Consider the following 24,293-nt stretch of genomic DNA (forward strand, 5'->3'; position numbering starts at 1 on the left):
AAGAGTTTAATTTTGTCTCAGATAATTTTTTTTTCTTGTCCACAGAAACCAGAAAATTGGATTGAGCACTCTCGCCACACAACCGAAATCTAAGCCCATCGCCACCAGATCCTCATCCTCGTGTCCCCGTCCATCAACAGACTCTGTCCCACCTGGCAGTCCTCGAATGCCCCTACGTGTTCTGGTTGGAACCCGACGCAGCCTTAGTTCAACCCATTGCAGGACTGACAGCCCCTCTCCTCAAAGAGCATGCCCAACCAGGCAGCCCCTTTCAGTTCGAGCCCCAACTGTCCCCATGCTACCACCCAGGACTACATCAACAATGCGGCGCAGCGCCTCCCAGGAAGCAACTACTCAATCCTCTACGTCCATGCCCACCAGGACCAGGCCAAAACCACCGGCTGTAACTAAAGGGAAACTGAACACCAGGGAAAAAGTGGTACCTGCTAGATAATACAAAGAGTCTCATATCTGAAACGTGTATAATCAGTTACTGGACAAGCTACGCCTCAAGACTTTTCACCTGATTCCATGATAAACTGTGATGCCACAACAATGTTTTTCAATTAATTTATTGTACACAAACATATTTTCTCTGTCGAAGGACTGCAAATATTACTGTCTTAATGGGCTTCCAGTCATCCTGATTAACTGTGCAGGAGTGTTGCTGCAATGGTGCTACAGATATGTCTGCTGCTCCCTGGTCAATCCCTGGTTTAACTGCTTCCGCCAGCTGAAAGTCTTGGCCTCCAACAAGTCCTTTTTCCAGATAAAGCACCTAGCACTGTACTCTTTACACAGCTCTTTTCCACTTCTATCAACGTTACTCTGCTTGGTTCACACTGCATGGTAATGTAATAAAAAAAAAAATTAAACAGACTACAAAATTAAATTATTTGATGTGTTTTTCCCTGCTGATTGGCCGTCAAAAGATTTGATTCGTCTGAATGCCCAACTATATTATTAAGACGTTACCAGCTGCATCCTTTACAGCCTTGGATTTAGAGAAGAGTATAATATGAAAAGTGAATATACTGCTCAGCCACTTGCCTCCTCCTCATGGTGTCAGTGGGCATGCTTTAATCCTTATTTTGTTAATGCTTTGAATTGTACATACCTGAATCCTTTCCCATAAAGACATCTTTATTTTTGAACTTCCCAAGCAAACTGTAAATCGAGTCTGTAGTTTCTTTTTTTCTTTTGATGTATTGGCCCGATGCCTTTCTCTTCTTCTTTTGTACGCATGATAAAAAACAGGGTTAACCATGAAAGGAAATGATACCTGCTTGGATCTGATGCAAAGTTATGCTTTATCCTAGTATGGCGTCCCTGAGCATTGAGCTGTGAAGTAAAGTCTTGGTCCTATATTGAAGTACCCTGTCATTATTTCATTTTATTTATTTTTTTATTAAAAAAAAAATCCCAGGATCTTTTGACTTAAAGCTTTGACTTCATTTGGGTTACTTGATGTCAAAATTAACTGGAGCCAGATTACTTCACCAATTAGCCAAAAATAAAGACAGAAATAAACTTCAGCTCAGTTTGTAAAAAAAAACAAAAAAAGGACTTTGAAGCTTTGTCATAGACTTGCTTTTTAAAATATCCAAAAGGCTTTAGTTGGTTAATAAATAAATATCTCTTTTTACTCTGAAGGGTTGCCTTCAACTACAGAGAGATCACACTCTACAACCTGAGCAGGAGCTTGGTTTTTGTTGCTAGTTGAACCTGTTCCACTGCATGTTGGACTCTAGCATGGATATAATTTGTCACAGGAGGGAGTCTGGTTTGAAGGCAGGATTTCATCTCTGCTGTTTGCAAATGATTTTATTCTGTTTGCTTCAATCAACCTGGACCTTCAATGTGCACTGGGACAGTTGAAGTGGCTTTGGCACCTTTTTATGTTACATATCTAGAAAGGTATTTGATGTCTCATCATTGGGAGTCCCTGGGGAAGAGGACACAATGGAAGTACAATGGCTCTTAGTTGGCCCAACAGAACTGGAGGTGGTTTCTGTGGAGAGGGAAGTTAGAAAGAAAGTTGATGGATAAATCTATGCTTGCCATGTTCGGCGCTATTTTACTTATTTTGATTTTCAAATCAAATGGATTAAATGCAAACAGAAGATCTTTGTGGAAATATTAACGTAATTTGCACTAAACCGTTTTTCCCCTCTCATTTGTTGAAAATTTGTTTTTATGATCTTGTGCAGGAAACCAAAAACAACTCTTTGGTGAAGGATATAAAGGATGGTGTTGAACCACAGCCAAAATTAAAAACATGCAAATGCCAACATTTTCTTATAACAACATTTAAATGTCATTTTTTTCTTTATATAAAATAGTTTTTGATTTTGTAGAAGCACCTTTTTAAATTAGATCTTAAAATCAATGTTGGTCATTTTCATTTCCTTAAATGTTAGAAAAACAAACTAAAAAGGCACTTGCTATGAATACAAAAAAATAAATAAATATATAAATAAAAAATCACAATACCAAAACTTTTTTCAAAACTTCAAACTTCAAATAATGTATATACAATTGCCAACAGTTGCCTGAATGCCGGCATGACAAGCAAAGAGCTCTGCGGCAGAGCTAGTAGTAGCCTAGCAGGAGCTATCGTATGAAAAAGCAGCCTAGGTATAAATCTTATGATATTTTTCTTATATTCATTGAGACAATATTAAAGTGATCATTTTTGTTTTTTATGTTCCTTTTTGAACAAATGTGGGTCACAGAGACACTGAAGTTACCGCTGAAAGCAGCTTTTGCGGCCGTACGGAGAGCATATCCGTGTGAATGACTTATGACGTGAATAATTATGGCGTTCGAATGGATAAATTATTGCGTTTGAACGAATTAATTATTGCGTTCGCATGAGTTAATCATTTTGAGGGAACGGAATAGTATTTCGAGGGAACGCAATAGTATCTTGTGGGAACGGCATATTTTGTGCGAACGAGATATTAATATGTGGGAACAAGATATTAATCTGTGGGAACAAGATATATTTTAATATCTCAATGTCAGGACACGGGCTCCGTATAAGACAATCTCCCTTTAATTTATTTCATGGTTACGTTTAAAAATAAGAACATAAAAATGTATATACTATTTCAATAAATGATTTTTGTTTAATTGAAGTATAATCATCAATAATAAAACAAATATTAGTGAGTCTGGTTTATTTACAAAAAGTTTGCAGTTCACTGGTTCTTCCGTTGGGTGGCAGTAACGTGGTGCGCAGACAGGGTGCGCATTAGGTGCAGAAGAAGAGCGAGTATGGCGCTGGAGGTGAAGTTGTGTTGTTTGGAGGAATTCCCCTCGCACCTGAGTCCTCTAGAGGCTCTGCTCCTTCCAACTCACTTGGAATCAGTTTTTCAAAATGCCACCGACCCTCCGACGGTCCTCTTCATGGCGCAGCAGCCTCAGCTCCGCGGGCGAACGGGCATTCTGCTGCGGGTTCATGCCACTACCGAGGAGGAGGTGTCGGGCTGTGGTGGCGCGAGCCTCCCCGCAGGCAGCGGAGAGCCGGTCCTCCGGCTATTCACCAGCCGTTTCTTTCTGCGGCACCACCGGCTCAAAGGAACCGGCTTCATTCGACCCATGGAGCCTGTCAGCCTGGACCGAGTGGTGCTGGGCGCCCGCAGCAAGCAGAGCCTCTGCTGGGCCGGAGCCAAGCAGTTCTCCGCCGGGCTGACGGAGCTCTGCCAACGGGGAGAGTGGCTGCTTTCCCGGCAGGGAGACCCGCTGCTGCTCCCCCAACACCCGCTGCTCGGAGAAGACCCGGTTCAGGTGAGCAGCTTTATCCAACAAATGCCAGTCTTCTCTAAGTTGACTCTCATATCCAGTTGGTCTTCAAGTTACAACTAGCAGCTAAAAATATAGCGAAATGATTTTTCAATTTAATCCATTCAGACTTTATGAAACATTTTCAGCTTCTTTGTGTAGTTTTTGTTCTTCCAGCAGCCATACTTGTTTTAAATTCGAAGTGTCTTCTCCTCTTCCTCCTCCGGATGAAGGGGCAGCAGCAGCAGCTGATGATGGAGCTGCTGGTGTTGGACTGCAGTCCTGTCACTCAGGGGAGGATCACAGCCAGCACCGCTTTGGTCCTGACAGATTTCTGGGACCCAGTGGACCCCCCGGTGGACCCCGGCCCCTGCGGACCCCTCGGACTGTGCGTGTCAGACTTTGCTCGTTACGCAGACAGCCTGGGAGGAGGCAGATCTCTCCTGGACAGCAGGGAGGTGTTGAGCTCGGGTTTGTCAGACGCCCTGCGGGCGATGGAGTGCAGGCTGGATGTCCGGGTGGTGGACACTCGGCGGCGGTGGTGGGGGGCAGATGTGGACGGCTGTGTTTTCCTGAGCAAGCATCTGCTGCTGCGACTCGGTCTGTTCAACCACCAGTGGGTGAAGCTGGGGAGGCCGGACGGTGAGGATGGGGGAACAGATGCCTGCAGAGACCGGGTGGTGTCTGTGGTGGTGGTGGATCTCTCGCTCTGCCCGGAGTTGCAGCCCCACGGGGATGCAGCCTTCATCTCTGCGACTCTGTGGTTCAACATGACGGATGGAGAGGAGGTTCCTGTGAATGGCTGCAGGCTAACGATGAAGGTGCAGATTCTTCTTCTGATGCTTTTCTGTTTGCTGGAAGTTCTGTTATAGACCCACTCTGATCATCTTTTAAACGATTGCAAAAGCGTTCCCAGTTGTCTTTTAATTATGATTATACCAAATAAAAATAAAAATCTGTGTTGCTATCTAGGATGTAGTTTCCGGAGAGCGGCAGAAATGGCATTCTGAGCTTAATTTTCCTCAAATATGTCCTCCATTATCAGAAAAATTCTACAAGAATAAGTTAAAATGCCAAAAGCATGATTGTCATGGAAGTGGGTCATCAGAGATGAGGTTGTTTTGTGAAAATCTGTCCTGTTCCTGTTTCAGAGGTGGAGTCCGTCGCCTGCAGAACCCGACCTTCGTCGCTCGGACAGCTCCTGCCGCTCAGCTTCTCTACCCATTGCTGGCGAGCTTCACATTCAGCCCGTCGTCTGTCCGTCGTACAAAAACCTGAGCTGCTGTGACGAGCTGCTGGCCGAACATTTCAGCACTCCCAGGTGAGCTCGGCTCGCCAAGCCCGTTTCTGTTTAGGGAAACCAACGGTGATGGCGATCTCCTGGTTCAGAGTTTTTGTTTTTTCCTCAGGGTGGTTGCAGAGGGAGACATCCTGAGCGTTCCCACTGAAAACCATCCGGACCTGCTGGAAAACAGCTTGGAGGGGATCCACAGGTAAAGCAGGCCTCTGCACGTGTGAGCTGAGGAGGAAAAATAAAACCTGCCTCACATTTGTTTACTCTTTGTCTTCTAAATAAACAGTAAATGATTTCTGTCAGGAGCCCAGCGCTTTTCTTCAGAGTGCAGAAAGTGAAGCCTCTTTTAAATGGAGGAGGAGGAGGAGGGGGAGGAGGAGGTGCATACCTGGCTGACAGAACACACACTTCCCTCTTTATGGTGTGTTCTTTTTCTTTTCTTGCATCTTTAATCATTTTTTACCATGAATGACGTTTTTGTGGTTCAAGTTAATCATTGTTAACAGTATCTACCTCGAATTTATGACAACTTGAGACACAAACGGAACTATTTCTATAAAAAAAATACACATTTAGCGTAGAGGACAATATTGGGTGTTTGCCATTTTGTTCAATTACAATTCCAAAAATTGGGTGCCCTGGAGATTTCCCAGAAGTCTCTGCAAGATACAGTGTTCATCAATGCTCACTAGATAGGAGAATATAGACCACAATGCATTGCATTTGAATGATTGGTACTTTATTGATCCCACAATGGGGAAATTCTTCTCCGCATTTGACCCATCCCCTGGGGGAGCGGTGAGCTGCAGCCTAACTGCGCTCGGGAGGCAGTAGCGCTAAGGGCCTTGCCTAAGGACCCTCACTGGGTGATGTTCATTGCTCAATTGATATGGTAATTGACTCAGTACCATTGTTTATTCCCCTCCGGGAATCGAACCCTGGATTCCTGCGTGGTAGCCTCTCACCTTACCAAGTAAAATAAAAACAATGCGGAATGATTGGACATTCAATGATTGGGCATTATAAAAAAATATGATTTTATTTTACAAATGTTCCAGGTTTTCATCATCAGAACACAGTGGATTCATAAATAGTCTTTGACAAATGTTCATATATTTTAGGTTTTTACTTCGGGAAATCTGTGACGTCATATTTGGAGTTTAAAAAAAAGAAAGAAAGGAGTGAGGATGTGTCTGAATAGCTTGAAAATTCAGGGTATTTGGTTGATCCACATTGTTTTTATTTTACTCCAAGGTGTTTGTCTCTTTAGGGGGCGTCCACCAACAGCCCGGTACCGTGCCTCTCTGCAGACTCTGCCTCTCTGTGGAGCAGCTTATCTCCACCGGGACTACACAGAACCGTGGACATGCTCAGCAGCATCATCCTGCCTCATCTGCAGCACAGGTAGAAACTCCTCCTTAAAGTTATCCTGCAGTATCACCTGTCTGTAATCTCCAGTGTTGCATTGTGGGAAATGGTTTGATGGCATATTTTGGTTTTAGGGAGTTTCTGCCTCGATGCACCGTCCTGCTCCACGGCCCTGCAGGGAGCGGGAAGATGACGGTGGTCAGAGCGGCGAGCTGCAGACTCCACCTGCACCTGCTGAAGGTGGGGTTTGCACTTGTTTTTATGAGTTTGTGTGCTCAGCAGCTTCAGTTGTCGTGTTGTGTGTTAGGTGGATTGTGTGACGCTATGCGCTGACACTCCTGCTGCCTCTGAGGCCAAGCTGACGTCGGCGTTTCACCGGGCGGAGGTCCTGCAGCCGTGCCTCCTGCTGCTCAGGAACCTGCAGCTGCTGGTTCGACCGCGAGGAGCCGAAGAGGACGGCAGGGTCCAGGCTGCGCTGTGCCAGCTGCTCGACAGCGCCCCCACCAGGTCGGTACCACGCCAACCTGCTGTTTTATTTGAACAATGCATCTAATACTCTCCTGTAAACTTTCAAAGGTTTTGCAGTTTTAGCTCTGTAACAACTTTGACCCACCGAAATCGGCTATCAGGCGGTTGGATGCAGCTGATTTTAGGTTTTGCAGAAACGTACATCTCTCTGCTGGTGTTGCAGGGTGGCTGTGGTGGCGACGGTGTCCAGAGCTAGAGATCTTTCTGGTGGTGTCATGGCTGCGTTTGTGCACCGGGTGGAGCTAGAGAGTCTCACGGAGGAGCAGCGGCACGCCATGCTGATCAGCCTGAGCAGACATCTTCACCTGGGGAGAGACGTGAGCCTGGAGAGGCTTTCCAAACTCACGGCTGTGCGTACCGAGGCTGAAAGCAATTTTTACCCAACTACAGAAACTAAAGACTTTCCTCCTAAAGACTTTCCTCCTAATCAGGAGGTTTTTTTTAAAAGTACTGTTTACTTTCATTGAAAGGAGAAGTTGAAAGTTTCTTCTTAAAGACCTACCGTAATTTCCGGACTAAAAGCCGCTATTTTTTTCCTGCGCTTACAGCCCTGCAGCTTATTCAGTGACGCGGCCAATTTGGCGGCCGCCATGTGCGTACTTTCAGGTTTGGTGAATGGTTTGAATTATCCATCTAACATCAAACACAAGTCATTTGTTTTGTAACACACCTCTAAGCAGCCAAACAGCATGGACCTCACTTCAGGTCTTAGACACTTCAGTCATGGTTCAACAAAAAGAAACACGCATGCCCGGCCGCATCCCAGAATCCTTTGGTGCCATTAGACCCAACGTGCACGTGATCGCCGCTACAATATGATGAAGCTTTCAAGTTAAAAGCAATCGTTAAAAGCAGCGTGAAAAAATCCCCCATCAGTAAATGGAAATGCCGGTCAGCTGCGTGACGGAGAGAACAGCGCATGCTCAGAAGTGTATTTACCTCTGAGTCATAGTGACTCGGCTGGCTGCACGTAAATATGTGTGAATAACATCAGCCTTTATTTTGTCGGGACACGACTGGAAACACAAATCCATGTGCGGAATTTTGCATTGAAAAGCTCACAGCCGCCGTGTGAGCTTTTCGGATAGGAAGGGGAGACGAGGAGCCTGCTTGGCGAGCGCGGAGCGCAGAGGCATTGTTGTGAAAGGAAACTTCTGACGAACGCGCCGCGCTGAGGCGTGCGTATCGCGCTGAGGCGCGCGCTTTTCAGTCGCCGCTGCTTTATTTTACTGTTTTTTTAACCAGCCTCGTTAGTACCATAACGCTGCCGCGACACAAGTGGAAGGAGAGCTGTTCCCGTTCACCGCTCCATGCACTGCTGCTCCTTGCTCAATCTTAAACACGTACAACAGTGTGGCGAGCCGGTCGTTGGCCCCGCTTTTAGCCCCTAAGACTCATGGGAAATGGGGGATTGGGGATGTAAATTTCCTCATCATAACTGAGGGATGTAATGTTGATTATATGGTTACTGTTAGTAATTTTATGTATGATACCTAGATTGTCAATAAGTAAAAAAAATAAAAAATAAATAAAAAAAAAACCATAACTGAGGAACTTGTGAACAGAATAGAGGTCCATGCTGTTTCCGATGTGGGTGCACTTGGATACATCAGCTTGAGTTAAGACAGTACTAGTCCACTCTGGTTAGTCATGACGTGCTTTGTCGAGACAGCGGCTTGTATTCTGATGCGGCTTGTGTATGTACAAAAATAATTAAGCACGTGAAAACAGGTGGGTGCGGCTTGTAATCGGGTGCGCTTTGTAACCCGGAATTTACGGTACTCTGATCATCTTATGATTTGTTTTCATGATGTTCCCAGTGGTCTGCTGTTTTTACCCAAAGTTTAAAAAAAGAAGTCCTTTTCTTGGACAAAATTTCTGCAGACCGGCAGAAGTTCATTAAAAATTCACCTCTGAGTCGTGGGTGTGAACGTTGGCGCAGAGCAACCCCGCCCCCTTCCCCTCCCTGTTGCTGACAGCACGTAGCAAGGAGCTTCTGGCTCACCCAGCGTTTCACAACAGTTTGAATGAAGAAATACTGAGAAATACAGTTTTTAGCTAAATTGTTATTTGTACATGTCCTCCATCATAGAATGATGCTACAAAAACATGTTAAAAACACCAAAAACAAGATTTTACTTTAGTTTTCCTTCAGCCACAACTTCATTTAAAACAGATTCTATAGTTTGTTTTTTTATAGTTCAGCTTTTATTGGATTTTACTAATTAATTTATCATCTTCTGTTTTGTATGGACAGCATTGGTGAATGATGTATACTTAAATAGGACTTTTTATACCTTGTATTAAGGCCCAAAGTTTTATTTATTTATTGTCACAGCGTCATACACACACACACACACACACCCACACATACACACACACACACACACACACTCTGTTGCTACCAAGAGGTCTAGTGTCTTGCCCAAAGACAAATCAGCCCATAGAAAAGAAAAGTAAGGCAATCCACCAATCACAGGTCAACCACTCTACCTCTGCACCACAGTCCTCCCATTAGAAAGACTAAACATTCTGTTTTCTCAAATGGTTTGACTCTGTTTTGGGTTTATTTAGTTTTTATGTAATACTGTTTGACATTTTAGTGAATAACTGTGAAATACGAACAAATTTATTTTTTCTACTAAAGTAAAAACGATTTATAGTGTAATAGCAGTTTGTTTCCAGTCTTTGTGGGAAGTGTGAATGTTTTTGGAAGTCAGTGCTTCATAATTTAATTGTTTGACCATCTTCCTTTTCTTTTGTCCTCAGGGTTTCGTTTTAGGGGATCTGAACGCGCTCGTCGTGGAGGCTGGAAGAGCGGCCTGCAGGAGGCTGAGACAGAGCTGGTGAGACAAAAAAAGTAGAAACTTTTTAACAAGAAAACAACTTTAACAGCTAAAAATGCGGAAAAGGCTCTGAATGAAATTTCTATTTTTTTTTAAATCACCTTTTTTATTCATCAAAAAAATCAATTCAAATGTTTTCATCTAACTTAAATCTTTTTTTTAAATACATGGATTTACGTCAGTAATTTTCTGTAAATATGGTTTATACTTGATAAACGAGTCTTTCATTTCAAATATTACCTGGATGGAGAATCAGGAAGGAGGAGTGACCGCAGAGTTTTTGTGTATCCAGTGCTTCTCGGCAGCAGGAGGATCTGTGTTCCAGTGGAGTGACCGTCCAGAACCAGGACTTCACGTTTGCTCTGGACGTGCTGCAAGACGCTCAGTCCAAATCCGTCGGAGCCCCAAAGGTGATGCAGCTGCTCAGAACCAGGTAGGAATTTCTCATAACCGGCTGACGGATCGTCTCTGTTCCCAAAGATCCCGAACGTGCACTGGGAGGATATCGGAGGCCTGCAGCTTGTGAAGAAGGAGATCTTGGACACGGTTCAGCTTCCACTACAGCATCCAGAGCTTTTGTCTCTGGGCCTGAACCGGACCGGGGTCCTGCTGTACGGACCACCTGGGACAGGAAAGACCCTGCTGGCCAAAGCCGTGGCCACAGAGTGTTCCTTGACCTTCCTCAGGTTCACCATAGTCTTCATAACGACCCGTCTGTGATTCTGCTGCAGAGGTTTCAGCATCCAAGATGTTTCTTCTGTTTCAGTGTCAAAGGCCCAGAGCTCATCAACATGTATGTGGGTCAGAGTGAGGAAAACATCCGAGAAGGTTTGGCTGCATCTCTGTGACCTTTAGGTTTGGGATCTCCAGAACACTCATTGTCTTTGCTGCTCAGTCTTCCACAGAGCGCGCTCTGCAGCTCCCTGCGTCGTCTTCTTCGATGAACTGGACTCTCTGGCTCCCAGGAGGGGCCGCAGTGGAGACTCTGGGGGGGTGATGGACAGGTGAGTGAAGGTGTGAGATGTCTACACTCAGTTCCACTTTCTGCTAAGTCTATCTGATCGCGTGATCCGATTAGGACTCAATCAGATCGTTTCAGACTCGATTGGTATTGGATGTCGTCTCTCAATTAAGATCAGATATTTATTATATTATCATCTTGATCAGCGTTGTATATTTGTAGCTTATTTCAAAGAAAGGCCCTGGTAGAAGTCTACGTTTCATGAGCGGATGACGACATTGTACTGTTACAAAGCACAGCACAATGTCTGACTGCTGCAGAATACAGCAGCAGTCGGAGCAGGACGCCAACAGCTCAGTAAAGTTAGCAACGTCTTCTCAGATTCGGACTTCGGGACTCATTTTAATAAATGTTTCAAACTGACAGCATTTGTGCCTTGCATTTTGTCTCAAGTCAAGGAAAAACTTACAAAAACATTTGAAAAAGAAAAAACAGATAAGATTTTTGTTTCCTTTTAAATTGCCTATAGTGCTATTCTTAAGCCTTTTATAGTAAACTAAATCCATGTATATGACAGTATATTATCTTTGGTACGGAAAAGAACAATTTTTTATTAAATATTAGTTAATTTCCTGAGTTCTTTTCCAACCCGACTCTATCTCTGAGTCACCAGCCTGCGCTATATGTGGATGCCGCCCATTTCATGACATCATCCTAGTCCGTGTCTTACCCACAAAAAATAAACATCCAAACTTTCTCAAAGATGGATGTGCATAGAAAGGAAAGCATTTTGCCAAACACTGCTATAGCTCCACGTAGAAAGTGGAAATGCTAACTAAACCTAAACCTCTCATATTCGCTTTAATGATGTCACAGAATAAGCAGTTTTTAGGTAGGAAATGAAAAAGCATTTTGGAAGATTGATTTTTAATTTTATTTTTGAGTCATTTGATGCAGTTCCATTGTGAATATGAAAAAGCATTTCTGTTAATCCATCTGTTAATTGTCAAATTTGACATTTCTAATTGAATTTTGCTACACATTCACTAGAGAACTTTTTAAAAATGAAATGTCAAATACGATTTTCTTTATCATTTTAATTAAGTGACAGAGTCAGCGGTGTTGAAAAAGAAAAAGCCGTTTGGCGGATTGCTTTTTCATTTTAACTTTGATTCAACAAATGGAGCTTTATTTTGAAAATGGAAAAAGCATTTTGGGTATTGACTTTTATTTTTTAATTATGCTACAGAAATTCTTCCATAGTTTTTAGAGAAATACTCAGAAATGCATGAATGGATCAAAAATACCACTTTGGGGTGACTTTTCGTGAAGAACATTATAATACACTTAAAGCTCAAAAGTTTAATTTTGCATGGTAAAGGCCCGTTAAGATAATTTCGATTTTGAAGCATTTTCTCCCTATGGTTGGTTCCATTTTTACCAAATCATGAATTATTTTTTAAATGATTTGTTATTTTTTGGCTGCTGGTTTTTCTCATCTGGCTCAGAACTTGTGTTCATGATGTGAGCTGCTCTCCACAGAGTGGTGTCTCAGCTGCTGGCTGAGCTCGACGCCCTGAACTCGTCTGTTGGAGTTTTTGTGATCGGGGCCACAAACCGACCGGACCTGCTGGACCAGTCTCTGCTCAGGCCTGGCAGGTTGGAGTCACCAAACTGCTCCTCTTATGGTTCCTATACATTAAAAAAGTGACTCCACTTTAATGTGAGTCTGCTGATCAACTGATGCATCTGTGCAGGTTTGATAAGCTGATCTATGTTGGAATCAATGAGGATCGGGCATCGCAGCTGCAGGTTCTTCAGGCCATCCTCAGAAAGTAAGAGCACCCAAATTAGATTTATTAAGCAATATATGTCCTTCTACCTCTGTGTTTGTTTTTAGTTTGGATTGAAAAACAAATTCCATGTATAGCAAAAATGTTTGGGAGAGTGGGATCTTCAGTAGAATAAAGAACCTAAACCAGTTTTTTGTTCTTCAGGTTCCGGTTGGATCCGGCTGTGAACCTGCAGGAAGTGGTGGATCGATGCCCGGCTCAAATGACCGGTGCCGATCTTTACGCTCTCTGTTCAGACGCCATGACTGCCGCCATCAAAAGGAAAATTTCTCTCATCGAGGCCGGTGAGAAGAGATCTGTTTTAAAGAGTTCTCAGCCTCGGCATCAGCGATCGATTCTGATCTCCGTCACTCCTGTCTCAGGTCTGGACTCCGAGGAGTCACCTGTGCTCCTCTCCCCTGACGATTTCTCCTCGGCGCTGGAAAACTTCAAGCCGTCGGTTTCTGAGCAGGAGCTGACCCGATACCAGAACATCCAGAAGAAACTGACTGCAAAGTAGAGACAAACTGAAGATCCAGAACTAGAAAGTCTCTGAGTGAAACAATTAGTTAATAGTAAAAAATCAGAAGAGAAACCACTGCCGTGAAACAGATCAATGTAAATGATGTAAAAAGGTTAATTTATGAATGCAATTGTTTTTAATTAATAAATAAAGCAGTTTAGGATTTATTCTGTTTTATGTTTATTTTTAAAGAAAAGTGTGACTAACACTAAAATAAAGACTACGTTTTGCTTAGGTTTCTTAAGAACAAATGACTTATTTTCAAATACAGATGCTAAAAACTTCAGATTTGCCTCCTTTATTTTCTTATTTTTCTAACTTGTCCTGTGGTAGATCTTGTGATTTTGCTGTTACAATAGGGGTTTGCATTTTCAGACAGTGTATATTTGTATAAACCCCTTTTGTATTTGAGGCTAAGCTTTAATTTATATCCATTCCTTGGACTGGACGGAAAGGAGAGAGTTGGGATGTTGAGATGGGGGATGGGGGTGATAATAGTCATAACGAGTAAAATGTCTGGCCATATTTGTGCAAAGTGAATAAGCAGGTAGGTTGAACGAATGTGTGCTTCGTAGAGTGAACATTGATCACATTGGATGCTCCAACAAAAGCATGAAGGCCCAGAGCGAGACAGCGTAGCAACCCGACAGATCCAGGCATCCAAGAGTCCTGTCAGACAAAGACCCGGGACAAACAAAACTTAATCGCACTGGACCCCACCAGGGACACAGAGGCAAAGACCCGGCAAACAAAATAAAAATGGTTAGTGATATGTATAATTAAAGGCTAGATTGTATTCTCATTAATACAAAGTATCAGATATTGGCAGTTTATGCTGTTCTATTTGTCCTATCATTTTTGGGATAAATCATGATCAACCAAAGGGAGGATGTGTTCTGTAGACGGGTTGGTGGCTCTTAAAAGAGCCGTTGTGGTAGTTTCTGCAGCGGTCGGTGTCTAAGCTCTCTCTCCGCGGATGCGGCGGGCCAGCTGGATGTCTTTGGGCATGATGGTGACCCTCTTGGCGTGGATGGCGCACAGGTTGGTGTCCTCGAAGAGCCCCACCAGGTAAGCCTCGCTGGCCTCCTGCAGAGCCATGACAGCAGAGCTCTGGAAGCGCAGGTCGGTCTTGAAGTCCTGAGCGATTTCTCTCACCAGCCGCTGGAAGGGCAGTTTGCGGATCAGCAGCTCGGTGGATTTCTGGTAGCGACGGATCTCACGAAGAGCCACGGTACCGGGACGGTAACGGTGAGGCTTCTTCACTCCCCCGGTGGCCGGGGCGCTCTTGCGGGCAGCCTTGGTGGCCAGCTGCTTCCTCGGAGCTTTGCCTCCGGTAGATTTACGGGCGGTCTGCTTGGTTCTTGCCATCTTCGATGCTTTCTTTCACTTTGCTGAAGAGAAAACTGTAACCGAGAGCGGAGCCTCGCTGCTCTTAAAGCCGCCGTGAAACTGACGCAGCTTCACAGCAGCGGATCCTGATTGGAGAGCGGCTCCTCCTGCAGATCAGCACCGCCTCGAGGACAACCCTCTCGCCTGAAAGAGAGCCGCTGATTGGGCTTCGATCCGTTCAAAAAGTCCGCTGATTTTCAGAGCGGCCGCCTTCTGCCGCCCTGCTGAAAGACTCTCCTCTGATTGGTCTGGCAGGAGTCGTCCTGCGCTCGCGACCATTTAAAAGGAGGCAGTGTGACTCTGCAGACTCATTTTCTCTCCTGTTCAGAGTTAGAAAAGAATACTACAACATGTCTGGTCGCGGCAAAACCGGCGGAAAAGCCCGTGCTAAGGCAAAGACTCGCTCCTCCCGCGCTGGGCTACAGTTCCCCGTGGGTCGTGTCCACAGACTGCTGCGCAAAGGTAACTACGCAGAGCGCGTGGGAGCCGGAGCTCCCGTGTACCTGGCCGCCGTGCTGGAGTATCTGACTGCTGAGATCCTGGAGCTGGCTGGAAACGCCGCCCGCGACAACAAGAAGACCAGGATCATCCCCCGTCACCTGCAGCTGGCTGTCCGCAACGACGAGGAGCTCAACAAGCTGCTGGGGGGAGTCACCATCGCTCAGGGCGGCGTGCTGCCCAACATCCAGGCGGTGCTGCTGCCCAAGAAGACCGAGAAGCCCGCTAAGACCAAGTAGATCCTACCATCCACCAGCAACACAACGGCTCTTTTAAGAGCCACACACTTCTCTCATTCAGACCACAATCCTCTCAGAAACTTATTGTCTACTGGCTGAATCGTCAATAGATCAAGATGCCAATCATAATGTGTCCTAACTAAAGTTACAAGCCACAAATATTAGCACAGAATCTTATAGTTCCTCGGTGTAGTTTCTAACAGACTTGAATTTAACCAGATTTTCAGTTTTCATTAGAGCCACATCCATTATTAAAACATCCAACAAATATTTACAATGACAATGACTGCAAGGATGAACTGCAATTAAAAATTAAAAGATGCAATATATGGAATTACAAATCTGTCTGTTTTCAACTTGATGTTGCCAGTATTTATTCATAAACATTACAGAGCAAAAGGTTGGGGACAAATTAGCTATATTGTCCAGTATGAACTGTTAAATTTTGCCTTGTGGTGATGCAAACATTACAGACCACACCTACCAATTGATGATTTTCAAAACGTGAAATATTTTATTCAAATTCCTTTTTAATACATGAAAAAATTAGAATGACTTATTGAATGCCATATGCTTCCATACATCTGATGGTGAACATGAAACTGAATGTTGCAAAGAAAAAGATTATAAAATTAAAACCAACTCTTATCCTCCTTGCAGACTGCTGTTCTAAATCTTCATGCAGCTTTGATAAATGGACCATCTCTCAAAATGTTTCCATCTGAATCGGTGCACTAACAAGTAAAATCACTTAGAGCCTCAATCACCCCAACACAAAAAAATGTAGATTTCACATTAAAGCAAACTTGTGAATTATTTATTGAAGTAAATTAGAGAAATGTAATCATTTATCACATAAACCTCCCTTGATCAAGCTATTTTCAGCAGTCTATCACTGTTTTTTTTTTCTTGTTTGTCCTGTCATCAAACTCAATTTATTGAAACCTGTGGAAGCAAAACAAATTGATGGTAAATGTCATGTTAAATTGTAAAACGTTTTAACAGCATTAAAGCATGAAGATGTGTTGTATGTCTATCTATCTATCTATCTATCTATCTTGAACGAAGATCATATTATTTAAATTAAGATTCTGCTGACTGCATGAATGTGTGAGTGGTGCTGTCAGCAGCAGGAAGCCTTTCATTATATTTATGTTGCCATCATTTCTTTTCATCCGACAGAAGCTCTGTGGAAACATGGAGGTACTTAATAAATGAAAAATGTTCACAATTTTACTTTTTTGTATTGATAGAAACACAGATTATGTTTTAATTGTTCTTCCTAAAGAGCCTCCTCTTCCAGCTGCCATCTTTGTGTTTGTTGCCTTCACTTTAACTTCATTTTATATCAAAATCACAAAAGACACCCACTTGTTTTTACTTCCAATCTTTAAAGAAACATGTAATTTAAATAATGAAATCCTTTTTACAAAGTTGGAACCGATTTTAAACCATTTTAGGAGGGAAAATAGTAGAAAAAGCCGCTCAGCAGGACCCGACTCCAAGAGGTTTCGATGACTCTCAGAGGCTCCGTAAGGAATCTGCAGGCAGTGACAGAGCTGGACATGAGTTGAAGATGGAGAAACATTTGTCTGCTGTCGGCTGCTTCTTCGTGAGCCAGTAACGCTGCTCCTAAACGGACTTTTTGCTGTTTTGTGGACCAGAAGAAAACACACAAGTGTCGCCGTTTCAGCCAAACGCGGCAGCACTCGCTCCGTTGAGTCTCCACGGTTCTCATGATGTGTTTAAATCCAGTGCGGCGCTCAGTCGTCTTCAAACTGAGTCAGGAACGTTGGTCTGTGACAAGCGAGACAGAAAAGCAAACATGGCAGAAGTAGCTCCAGCTCCCGCCGCCGCTCCGGCGAAAGCCGCTAAGAAGAAGACCTCCAAACCGAAGAAGGCCGGTCCCAGCGTCAGCGAGCTTATCGTCAAAACGGTGGCTGCTTCAAAGGAGCGCAGCGGCGTGTCTACCGCAGCCCTCAAGAAGGCTCTGGCTGCCGGAGGCTACGATGTGGAGAAGAATAAAGTGCGCGTCAGGACCGCCATCAAGAGCCTGCTGACCAAGGGCACCCTGGTCCACACCAAGGGCACTGGCGCTGCCGGCTCCTTTAAGATGAGCAAGAGTACCGAAACCAAGACTCCCAAGAAGGCTGCAGCTAAGAAAGTCGCTCCGAAAGCCAAGAAGCCCGCCGCGACTAAGAAACCCGCAGCTGCTAAAAAGCCCAAGGCAGCAGCCAAGAAACCCGCCGCGGCTAAGAAGTCTCCCAAGAAGGTCAAGAAGCCCGCAGCAGCAGCCAAGAAGACGGCCAAGAGCCCCAAGAAAGTCACCAAGAGCCCCAAGAAGGCAGTGAAGAAGGCGCCCGCAGCCAAGAAAGCTCCTGCTAAGAAGGTAGCCAAGCCTAAAGCCAAAAAGACCGCGGCCAAGAAGAAGTAAAACATCAGCAACAACTTTTGCTACACAAAGGCTCTTTTAAGAGCCACCACCTCTGACTTAAGAGCTTTTTCCTATTTTTTATTATCAAACGGCTCAGTGGTTGCTCATATAATTTCTAACATCACATCTTGTTACTCTTAAAATTAGTGTTAACAAAAATGTTTACATCTGTTTGTAAAACAAACGTAAAGGTTATGATGTTTTACTTGGATCACACTGATCTGACTTCTTTTAAAATCTTTTAATTTTTATGTAAAATCAGACAACTGTTAACAAATTTAACAAACTTTGTGCTGCAAAGGAATTATTTTAATAAACGGTATACATGTTTTGATAATCATTCAGAGCCGCTGTAATGGCTGCTTTCAGAATGTTGAACTGAAATTACATGTGTCTGTTCCTATATATTATCACTGTATGTTCATGATTGAAACAGTCATTTTAAATTTGAAATATTGTCAAGTGATCTGAGTGAACATGTTTTAAAACCATTGAAAATAATTAGTATATATCCCACTCTATGCCTTAAACACCATAATAGCATCTTTAGAAAATATTGTCCTCTTGCTTAATTTAGATTCTCCATTATAACGCTCGTTTTACCCAATTGGGCCCTTCAAGATGTTTTCACCTTCGCCACAATTCTTCCGGCATATATACAGTGGAACACTAGGGGGCGCAAAAGGGCGACTAATGAAAAACTATTATAAGACAAAGAAAAAGGCTGTGTCACACCTCTGACTTCGAACACGTCCTCAAATGAAAGATAAAGTCTGGGGGACGTTCATGTGACGGTACTTTGAGTACACCATCCTAATATCTAACGATGAGCGGAAGAGGCAAAGGCGGAAAGGGACTCGGTAAGGGAGGCGCCAAGCGTCACCGTAAAGTTCTCCGTGATAACATCCAGGGAATCACCAAACCAGCGATTCGTCGTCTGGCTCGCCGCGGTGGAGTGAAGCGAATCTCTGGTCTGATCTACGAGGAGACCCGTGGTGTGCTGAAGGTTTTCCTGGAGAACGTGATCCGTGACGCCGTCACCTACACAGAGCATGCTAAGAGGAAGACCGTTACCGCCATGGATGTCGTCTATGCCCTGAAGAGACAGGGACGCACCCTGTACGGATTTGGCGGTTAAATTTTCGGCTTGATCAGAAAACTACAACGGCCCTTTTAAGGGCCACCCAAATTTCCCTTCAAGGAGCACAGAACCTTAACACAATGAGCTGTCATTTGGGTTACAGATTGCGTTGAGAAACGATGAATAATGTTCAAGACAACACACTTCTAAATAGCGGTCTAAACAGTCCAGATAGCTTGCCCATGTACTCACGCCCATCAAATTTTATATTCTCTCGTGTTTACCGACAGCTTGACCTGTCCTATGATCTTGTCAATTAGACCAATGTTCACTTTTCCCCTCATGTTTTAAACTCATTTGGTTTAAACACTTGGCTGAAAAAAATTTGTGGGGAAAAAAACAATGTACAAAATCATGTAAAAACTAATATCACATCAAAGACATTAGCACGACCGTGAATGTCATAAGACCCTCTTAATCGTGAAATAATTTTAACTTTTTAGGTTACCCATTGTATTTAAGGGGTATTTGATCATTTATGTATTTGGATGTCTTTGGGACTGTGGTTGAAAATAATCTATAGTCAAAGCACTACAAAGCATTTATTTTATTTTGATATATGCTCCTTCACAATTAAACAAAGAATAAACTGCTTTCTTTTTCTTTCTTTTCCATAAACGATGCGCCAAATCGAGCAACAGTGGTGTCGCCGTGGCATCCAATAATAGCTGAGCGATGGAACAGCTCAGCCAATCATACACGGGTAACAACACAGTGTCATTTACACACCATGTGCATAAAAATCAGCCCCAAGTCTCTCCTCCCATCGTTCTCTGTTGTGGAACTAGAGAGGAATCATGCCTGAACCAGCCAAGTCCGCGCCCAAGAAGGGTTCCAAGAAGGCCGTCACCAAGACCGCAGGCAAAGGAGGCAAGAAGAAGAGAAAGACCAGGAAGGAGAGCTACGCCATCTATGTCTACAAGGTGCTCAAGCAGGTCCATCCCGACACCGGCATCTCCTCCAAGGCCATGAGCATCATGAACTCGTTCGTCAACGATATCTTCGAACGCATCGCCTCCGAGGCGTCTCGTCTGGCTCACTACAACAAACGCTCCACCATCACTTCCAGGGAGATCCAGACCGCCGTGCGCCTCCTACTGCCCGGGGAACTGGCCAAACACGCCGTGTCTGAGGGCACCAAGGCCGTCACCAAGTACACCAGCTCCAAGTAATTGGACGGATCTGATCCAAACAACCCAACGGCTCTTTTAAGAGCCACACACATGATCTCAAGAGTTCACGTTTCCTTGTTTTGCTGCAAAATCTTTCCCCATGTAGCCAAATTACTGAATAGTAAAGCTGAACATAAATTGTTTGTGCTGTGATGAAAACCTGGAAGAGTGCATTAATTTTTTTATTTTTATATAAACCTTCAATTTGCTGATCGCGTTCAACAGATGAGATTAATATAGCCACCATCCAACCAGGAAACAACACTGTCAAGTGACTAAAGCATGCCAAATTCTGGAAATAGTTTCAGTAGCTGCAAAAACAGACGTATATTAAAAAATGAACTGTGCTATAGTTGGAACAATGTAAACACCATTTTTAATAAATTTCTTAATATAATTGTATTTTCTATTCAGCTAAAATTGAATGTTTGTTTTGGAAACTCAAGTTAATGTCAAGTTCTTTGACTTAAGCATCATGTCATATGAAAATGAAAACAATCATAAGTCGCCAGGAAAAAGGTGAAGAATTGCATTTTAGCCATCAAAAACTTTGCTTTTTACACATTTATAAAGTGGCTGATAATAAAAATCTTGAGAGTACAACACGCTGTTCTAGTGCGTTCAAAATATCCAATAACTTGATAATCTTTGGATGTCCAAAGTGCCGTTTTTTTGCATATGGGTATTGAACACGCAAAAATGTTTGAATGTAAGCCTGGGGTGTCTAAATTCAGGCTTCAAGGGCCGGCAACCTGCTGGTTTTCCAGAAACCCTGCCTCCTCTGCTGTTGATTACCTGGATCAGGTGTCTTTAGCCAATGAGGAGCTTCAACAGCAGGTTAATTGGAAAACATATAGGACACCGGCCCTTGAGGCCTGGAAATGGACACTCCAGGGGGGTATTCCAGAAAGCAGGTTATGCTAGCTCCCACGATAAGTTTGAGGCTGAGGAAGTTGATAACCTCAGCTTTCGGTTCCAGAAATGGATGTATGTTTCAGGGTAGGTCAAGTTACCATGGCAACTCATGCTCTGAACATAACCTGGTCGGGAACAGGTTTACTTGAAGATTAGTTCGTTTACAGAGAGGTGAAGCAGCATGGCGTGTCCATTTGAAGATGATTTAGTGGATGAAAAAGCTCAGATAATACTTTTTCCACCATGAGAGGGTGATAAGACCACATATGGATGTTGGAAAGATAAACTTTTTTACTTTGATCTAACTTAATTATTTGCTTCAGTTAAGATAAATCATTTTTTTGTTAGGTCACCTTAAAAATAACATGTAGTTTTCAGACAATTATTTTCCTTTCGTTCAAATTAATTCAATTAAGTAGGTGTAACTTTGATGCTGCTGTTAGATCGGCAACGCAAGGGATTCTGGGATATCATTCCCTTTTCCTGTCTGGATGGATTTGGGTTTAAGTGTGGATTATTTTTAAAAATATGTTTAGTTGTATAGCTATTTTACTGTGTTTCACCGTGTTTTGCCGAGCTATATTGTCCTACTATGCTTACGTCTCTATACCATGAGTTAGAGTAAAGTAGAAAATGATGAGTTTATATAGCACCCCTACCACCTATAGATGTTATGACAGTGATGGAAAGTTCTTTAATGAATTTTTGCACTCCGTGCATTTCTTTCCGTTCTTTTTATTGTTATAAAAATGAGCATATCTGTTAGAGTTAAATAATTATCATTTGCTTGCACACTATATCTCTATAATATGATTGTCTCATTTCTATCTTTCAGTAAGAAAACAATGACCTGAAAAGTTGTGATTATACGAGAATATGATGTTCTTGTTGTTTCTGATTAAATGACCCACATTCATGTCTGCAACCATCAGTTTTCAATAAAAGAAGGCTCCATGCACTAGGATGGGAGAACTCCTCTGTGACAGTTCGTGCTGTCACAGACCGATTCTCCTTCTGCAGAAGTCTAGCAAAAATTCTCATCTCCTGTGTGGTTCTTCTCTTTATTAAGGAAAAAGTCAGAACCCTGACAACTTGGTGCCGTGACCCGGATCTCAACATACCCACCGGTGGTGGACTGAGGATGACGCGCTGAAGCCGTGCGCACGCCCGGACAATATAGGCTGTCCGGAAGAAAGTCCCGGGAGGTGAATTCTTCGCCGGGCCAGCGTCATAGGTCTAACCCTCATCTGCCAGCGGTGGCTTGACGAGATCCGACCGGAAATGATGAACCACAGGACTGAGTGAGTTTTGCATACGATCACAGTGTTGAGAATAAAATAGCAGAAAAGGTTTCTGGCTAAAACGGGTAACCAGTCCCAGCATGCAAAAGAAAAGTAGCAGAAAAGTTTCTTCTGGCTACGGGTAACCAGTCCCAAGCGCAAAGAAAAAATAGCAGAAAAGTTTTCTGGCTAAAACGGGTAACCAGTCCCAGAATGCAAAAGTAAAAAAGAAGGAGAGGTATTTTAGAGACCCTCTCTGGAGTACTCCTGTAAAAAGGCAGTACAGGTGGCAGGGAACATTAAAAAAAAAAAAAAATTTTTAAAGTGAAAAATATATAAAATTGTATTACTATATATACACTCATATTTATAGATGCATTTTATTTCCATTTTTTTTCTTCCTTACCGCATAAATATCAAAGTGACCTTGGTGTCGGAGTTTCGTGCTAGTTCGATCTCCCTGGACCAGGAACTCGGGACATAGAGTGCCATACCTCCTGGTTGGCCAAGGTCACCAAAGTAATCTCAGAGTTTTTGCATCTTTTCGACAACCTCAAAAGTGTGGACTGCAGACGGTTAAAATTGATTTGTGTTTAAATTCAACGGCCTACAGTTGTGACTATGGGTATTAACTTGAGTAAATCCCCTGACGGGGCTCCTTTACAGGGGGACGAAAAATATATATGGTGCAAAAAGACCCAAAACAGCCTACACTATATGTTGAAATAAAAGATAAAGTATGGTGTGAAAGGACAAATAAAAATCGAAGAATAGAAAAAAGTAGTTGTTAAACTAGAGACAGTATGAGTGAGATAATGCAGCTGCGTGTGCCTGAGTGAAATTCTGTTGTCACAGTAGGTGTGCATGTGTGTGTGTGTGTGTGTGTGTGTGTGTGACCATGAGAGAGAGAGAAAAGAGGAATACAAATAAAATAAGGAAAACATGACTAGTCTTACATTAAAGGATTCATTTCAGTGAAATGGTTTATTTTGCTAAGTGTTAATATACCATTAGTTTTGTGTTGTGTATTTTTTGCTTTTCTTTTAGTTTGGAGAGAACTGTTAAAAGTAATTGTTTGTGTCAGCCTGTGCTTTTAAACTGTGATTCAGACATTAAAATATTAATTGGAGATAACGTTTTGTAGCTCAGAAACAAAACAGAAGTCTTGGTTATCGGTTCTGAAGCAGAGAGAGAGATAAGGTTTTTTCCATCAACCAACTGTATGTGATCGTAAGGAACCTTGGTTTGATGCTGACCTTAGCTTTGACCGGTGCTGAAATCTTAATTCATGCTTTTATCACATCAAGAATAGATTACTGTAATGACCTCATGTCTAGCGTAAAGAAAACCACACTTATCACATACAGCTAGTCCAGAACACTGCACGCCTTTTTAACAAGAACCAGGAAGAGGGAGCACATTACACAAGCTTAGAATATCTGCACTGGCTCCCTGTCAGCTTTAAGATCAATTTTAAGATTTTTTAGATAGTTTATAAGAGTGTTCATGTTCTTGGTCCTTTTATTTCAGACATGCTTTTAGCTTTTGAACCCCCCACAGCCCTCAGGTCCTCAGGCGCGGGCCTGCTGAAGGTCAGAACTAAAATCCATGAATAGGCCTTGTTTAGATACTACAGGCCTCGTCTGTGGACCAGCCTGCCTGAAGATGTAAGGGCCTCTCCCACTGTTGAGGTTTTAAACAAAAAAATAAACAAATAAATGAAATGTTATATTATAATTTATCACATATTTACAGTATTTGTTTAATGCTAATGTTGTACTTTTTATGTCTTACCTTGTTCCAATTTATACTTTAGGTGTTTTAGACATTTTAATGCACTTTTTAGCATTAATTTATTTTAATTTATATTTTCATATATTAGCTGTTTTTTATATTTTAGCTCTTTTACTTATTGCTTCTCTTCTTTAAGCTTTTTATCTTAATTTCTCTTTTATTTTTGTTTGTTCTTGTGTATGTAATTAGGTTCTATAGAAATAAAATTAATTTTAATTTAAGATTAAATTAATGCAAAAACACAAAGCCATATGACAGCCCCTTACATTTTACTCCAAAAAGCTTGATCCTGT

The 24,293-nt window shown here is 42.8% G+C and overlaps 7 protein-coding genes across 8 annotated transcripts in view; 6 read left to right on the top strand and 1 right to left on the bottom strand.

Moving 5' to 3' along the window:
* The window catches only part of ttbk1 (tau tubulin kinase 1), a 48,692-nt gene extending 47,320 nt beyond the window's left edge, over nt 1–1,372 (top strand). For both annotated transcript variants that reach the window (XM_023955252.1, XM_023955250.1), the window contains exon 16: nt 46–1,372. In XM_023955252.1, coding sequence (XP_023811020.1) covers nt 46–454 — 409 coding nt within the window. In that variant the 3' untranslated portion in view covers nt 455–1,372. The remainder of the gene's footprint in view (nt 1–45) is intronic.
* Nucleotides 1,373–3,244: 1,872 nt separating this feature from the next.
* pex6 (peroxisomal biogenesis factor 6) lies at nt 3,245–13,424 on the top strand. The gene is made up of 18 exons (XM_011473748.3): nt 3,245–3,792; nt 4,020–4,607; nt 4,938–5,107; nt 5,196–5,279; nt 5,384–5,501; nt 6,351–6,484; nt 6,583–6,688; nt 6,756–6,955; nt 7,140–7,326; nt 9,746–9,822; nt 10,115–10,232; nt 10,303–10,508; nt 10,589–10,650; nt 10,718–10,826; nt 12,326–12,442; nt 12,541–12,618; nt 12,781–12,920; nt 12,999–13,424. The coding sequence occupies exons 1-18, from the start codon at nt 3,280–3,282 to the stop codon at nt 13,133–13,135; spliced, it is 3,144 nt and encodes a 1,047-aa protein (XP_011472050.1). The 5' UTR covers nt 3,245–3,279; the 3' UTR covers nt 13,136–13,424.
* A 659-nt stretch (nt 13,425–14,083) lies between these two features.
* Nucleotides 14,084–14,549, bottom strand: LOC101175374 (histone H3). Its single transcript, XM_011473768.3, has one exon. The coding sequence runs from the start codon at nt 14,504–14,506 to the stop codon at nt 14,096–14,098; it is 411 nt and encodes a 136-aa protein (XP_011472070.1). The 5' UTR covers nt 14,507–14,549; the 3' UTR covers nt 14,084–14,095.
* A 302-nt stretch (nt 14,550–14,851) lies between these two features.
* Nucleotides 14,852–15,379, top strand: LOC111947476 (histone H2A-like). The gene has a single exon (XM_023955274.1). The coding sequence runs from the start codon at nt 14,878–14,880 to the stop codon at nt 15,262–15,264; it is 387 nt and encodes a 128-aa protein (XP_023811042.1). The 5' UTR covers nt 14,852–14,877; the 3' UTR covers nt 15,265–15,379.
* A 1,633-nt stretch (nt 15,380–17,012) lies between these two features.
* On the top strand, nt 17,013–18,224 carry LOC111947471 (histone H1-like). Its single transcript, XM_023955261.1, has one exon. The coding sequence runs from the start codon at nt 17,090–17,092 to the stop codon at nt 17,696–17,698; it is 609 nt and encodes a 202-aa protein (XP_023811029.1). The 5' UTR covers nt 17,013–17,089; the 3' UTR covers nt 17,699–18,224.
* A 269-nt stretch (nt 18,225–18,493) lies between these two features.
* On the top strand, nt 18,494–18,857 carry LOC111947481 (histone H4). The gene has a single exon (XM_023955305.1). The coding sequence runs from the start codon at nt 18,525–18,527 to the stop codon at nt 18,834–18,836; it is 312 nt and encodes a 103-aa protein (XP_023811073.1). The 5' UTR covers nt 18,494–18,524; the 3' UTR covers nt 18,837–18,857.
* Nucleotides 18,858–19,597: 740 nt separating this feature from the next.
* Nucleotides 19,598–20,429, top strand: LOC101164132 (histone H2B 1/2). Its single transcript, XM_004085943.4, has one exon. The coding sequence runs from the start codon at nt 19,637–19,639 to the stop codon at nt 20,009–20,011; it is 375 nt and encodes a 124-aa protein (XP_004085991.1). The 5' UTR covers nt 19,598–19,636; the 3' UTR covers nt 20,012–20,429.
* The last annotated feature ends 3,864 nt before the right edge of the window (nt 20,430–24,293 follow it).

Source organism: Oryzias latipes, chromosome 1, assembly GCF_002234675.1.
Source record: "Oryzias latipes chromosome 1, ASM223467v1".
Taxonomy (NCBI): domain Eukaryota; kingdom Metazoa; phylum Chordata; class Actinopteri; order Beloniformes; family Adrianichthyidae; genus Oryzias; species Oryzias latipes.

Bases quoted from the DNA above. Each gene is read 5' to 3' on its own strand.
- LOC101175374 (XM_011473768.3), bottom strand. From the start codon at position 14,506: ATGGCAAGAACCAAGCAGACCGCCCGTAAATCTACCGGAGGCAAAGCT.
- pex6 (XM_011473748.3), top strand. From the start codon at position 3,280: ATGGCGCTGGAGGTGAAGTTGTGTTGTTTGGAGGAATTCCCCTCGCAC. The intron at 4,608-4,937 runs GTGCAGATTCTT...TTCCTGTTTCAG, and splicing joins GCTGCAGGCTAACGATGAAG to AGGTGGAGTCCGTCGCCTGC. The intron at 10,827-12,325 runs GTGAGTGAAGGT...TGCTCTCCACAG, and splicing joins TCTGGGGGGGTGATGGACAG to AGTGGTGTCTCAGCTGCTGG.
- LOC111947471 (XM_023955261.1), top strand. From the start codon at position 17,090: ATGGCAGAAGTAGCTCCAGCTCCCGCCGCCGCTCCGGCGAAAGCCGCT.
- LOC111947476 (XM_023955274.1), top strand. From the start codon at position 14,878: ATGTCTGGTCGCGGCAAAACCGGCGGAAAAGCCCGTGCTAAGGCAAAG.
- LOC101164132 (XM_004085943.4), top strand. From the start codon at position 19,637: ATGCCTGAACCAGCCAAGTCCGCGCCCAAGAAGGGTTCCAAGAAGGCC.
- LOC111947481 (XM_023955305.1), top strand. From the start codon at position 18,525: ATGAGCGGAAGAGGCAAAGGCGGAAAGGGACTCGGTAAGGGAGGCGCC.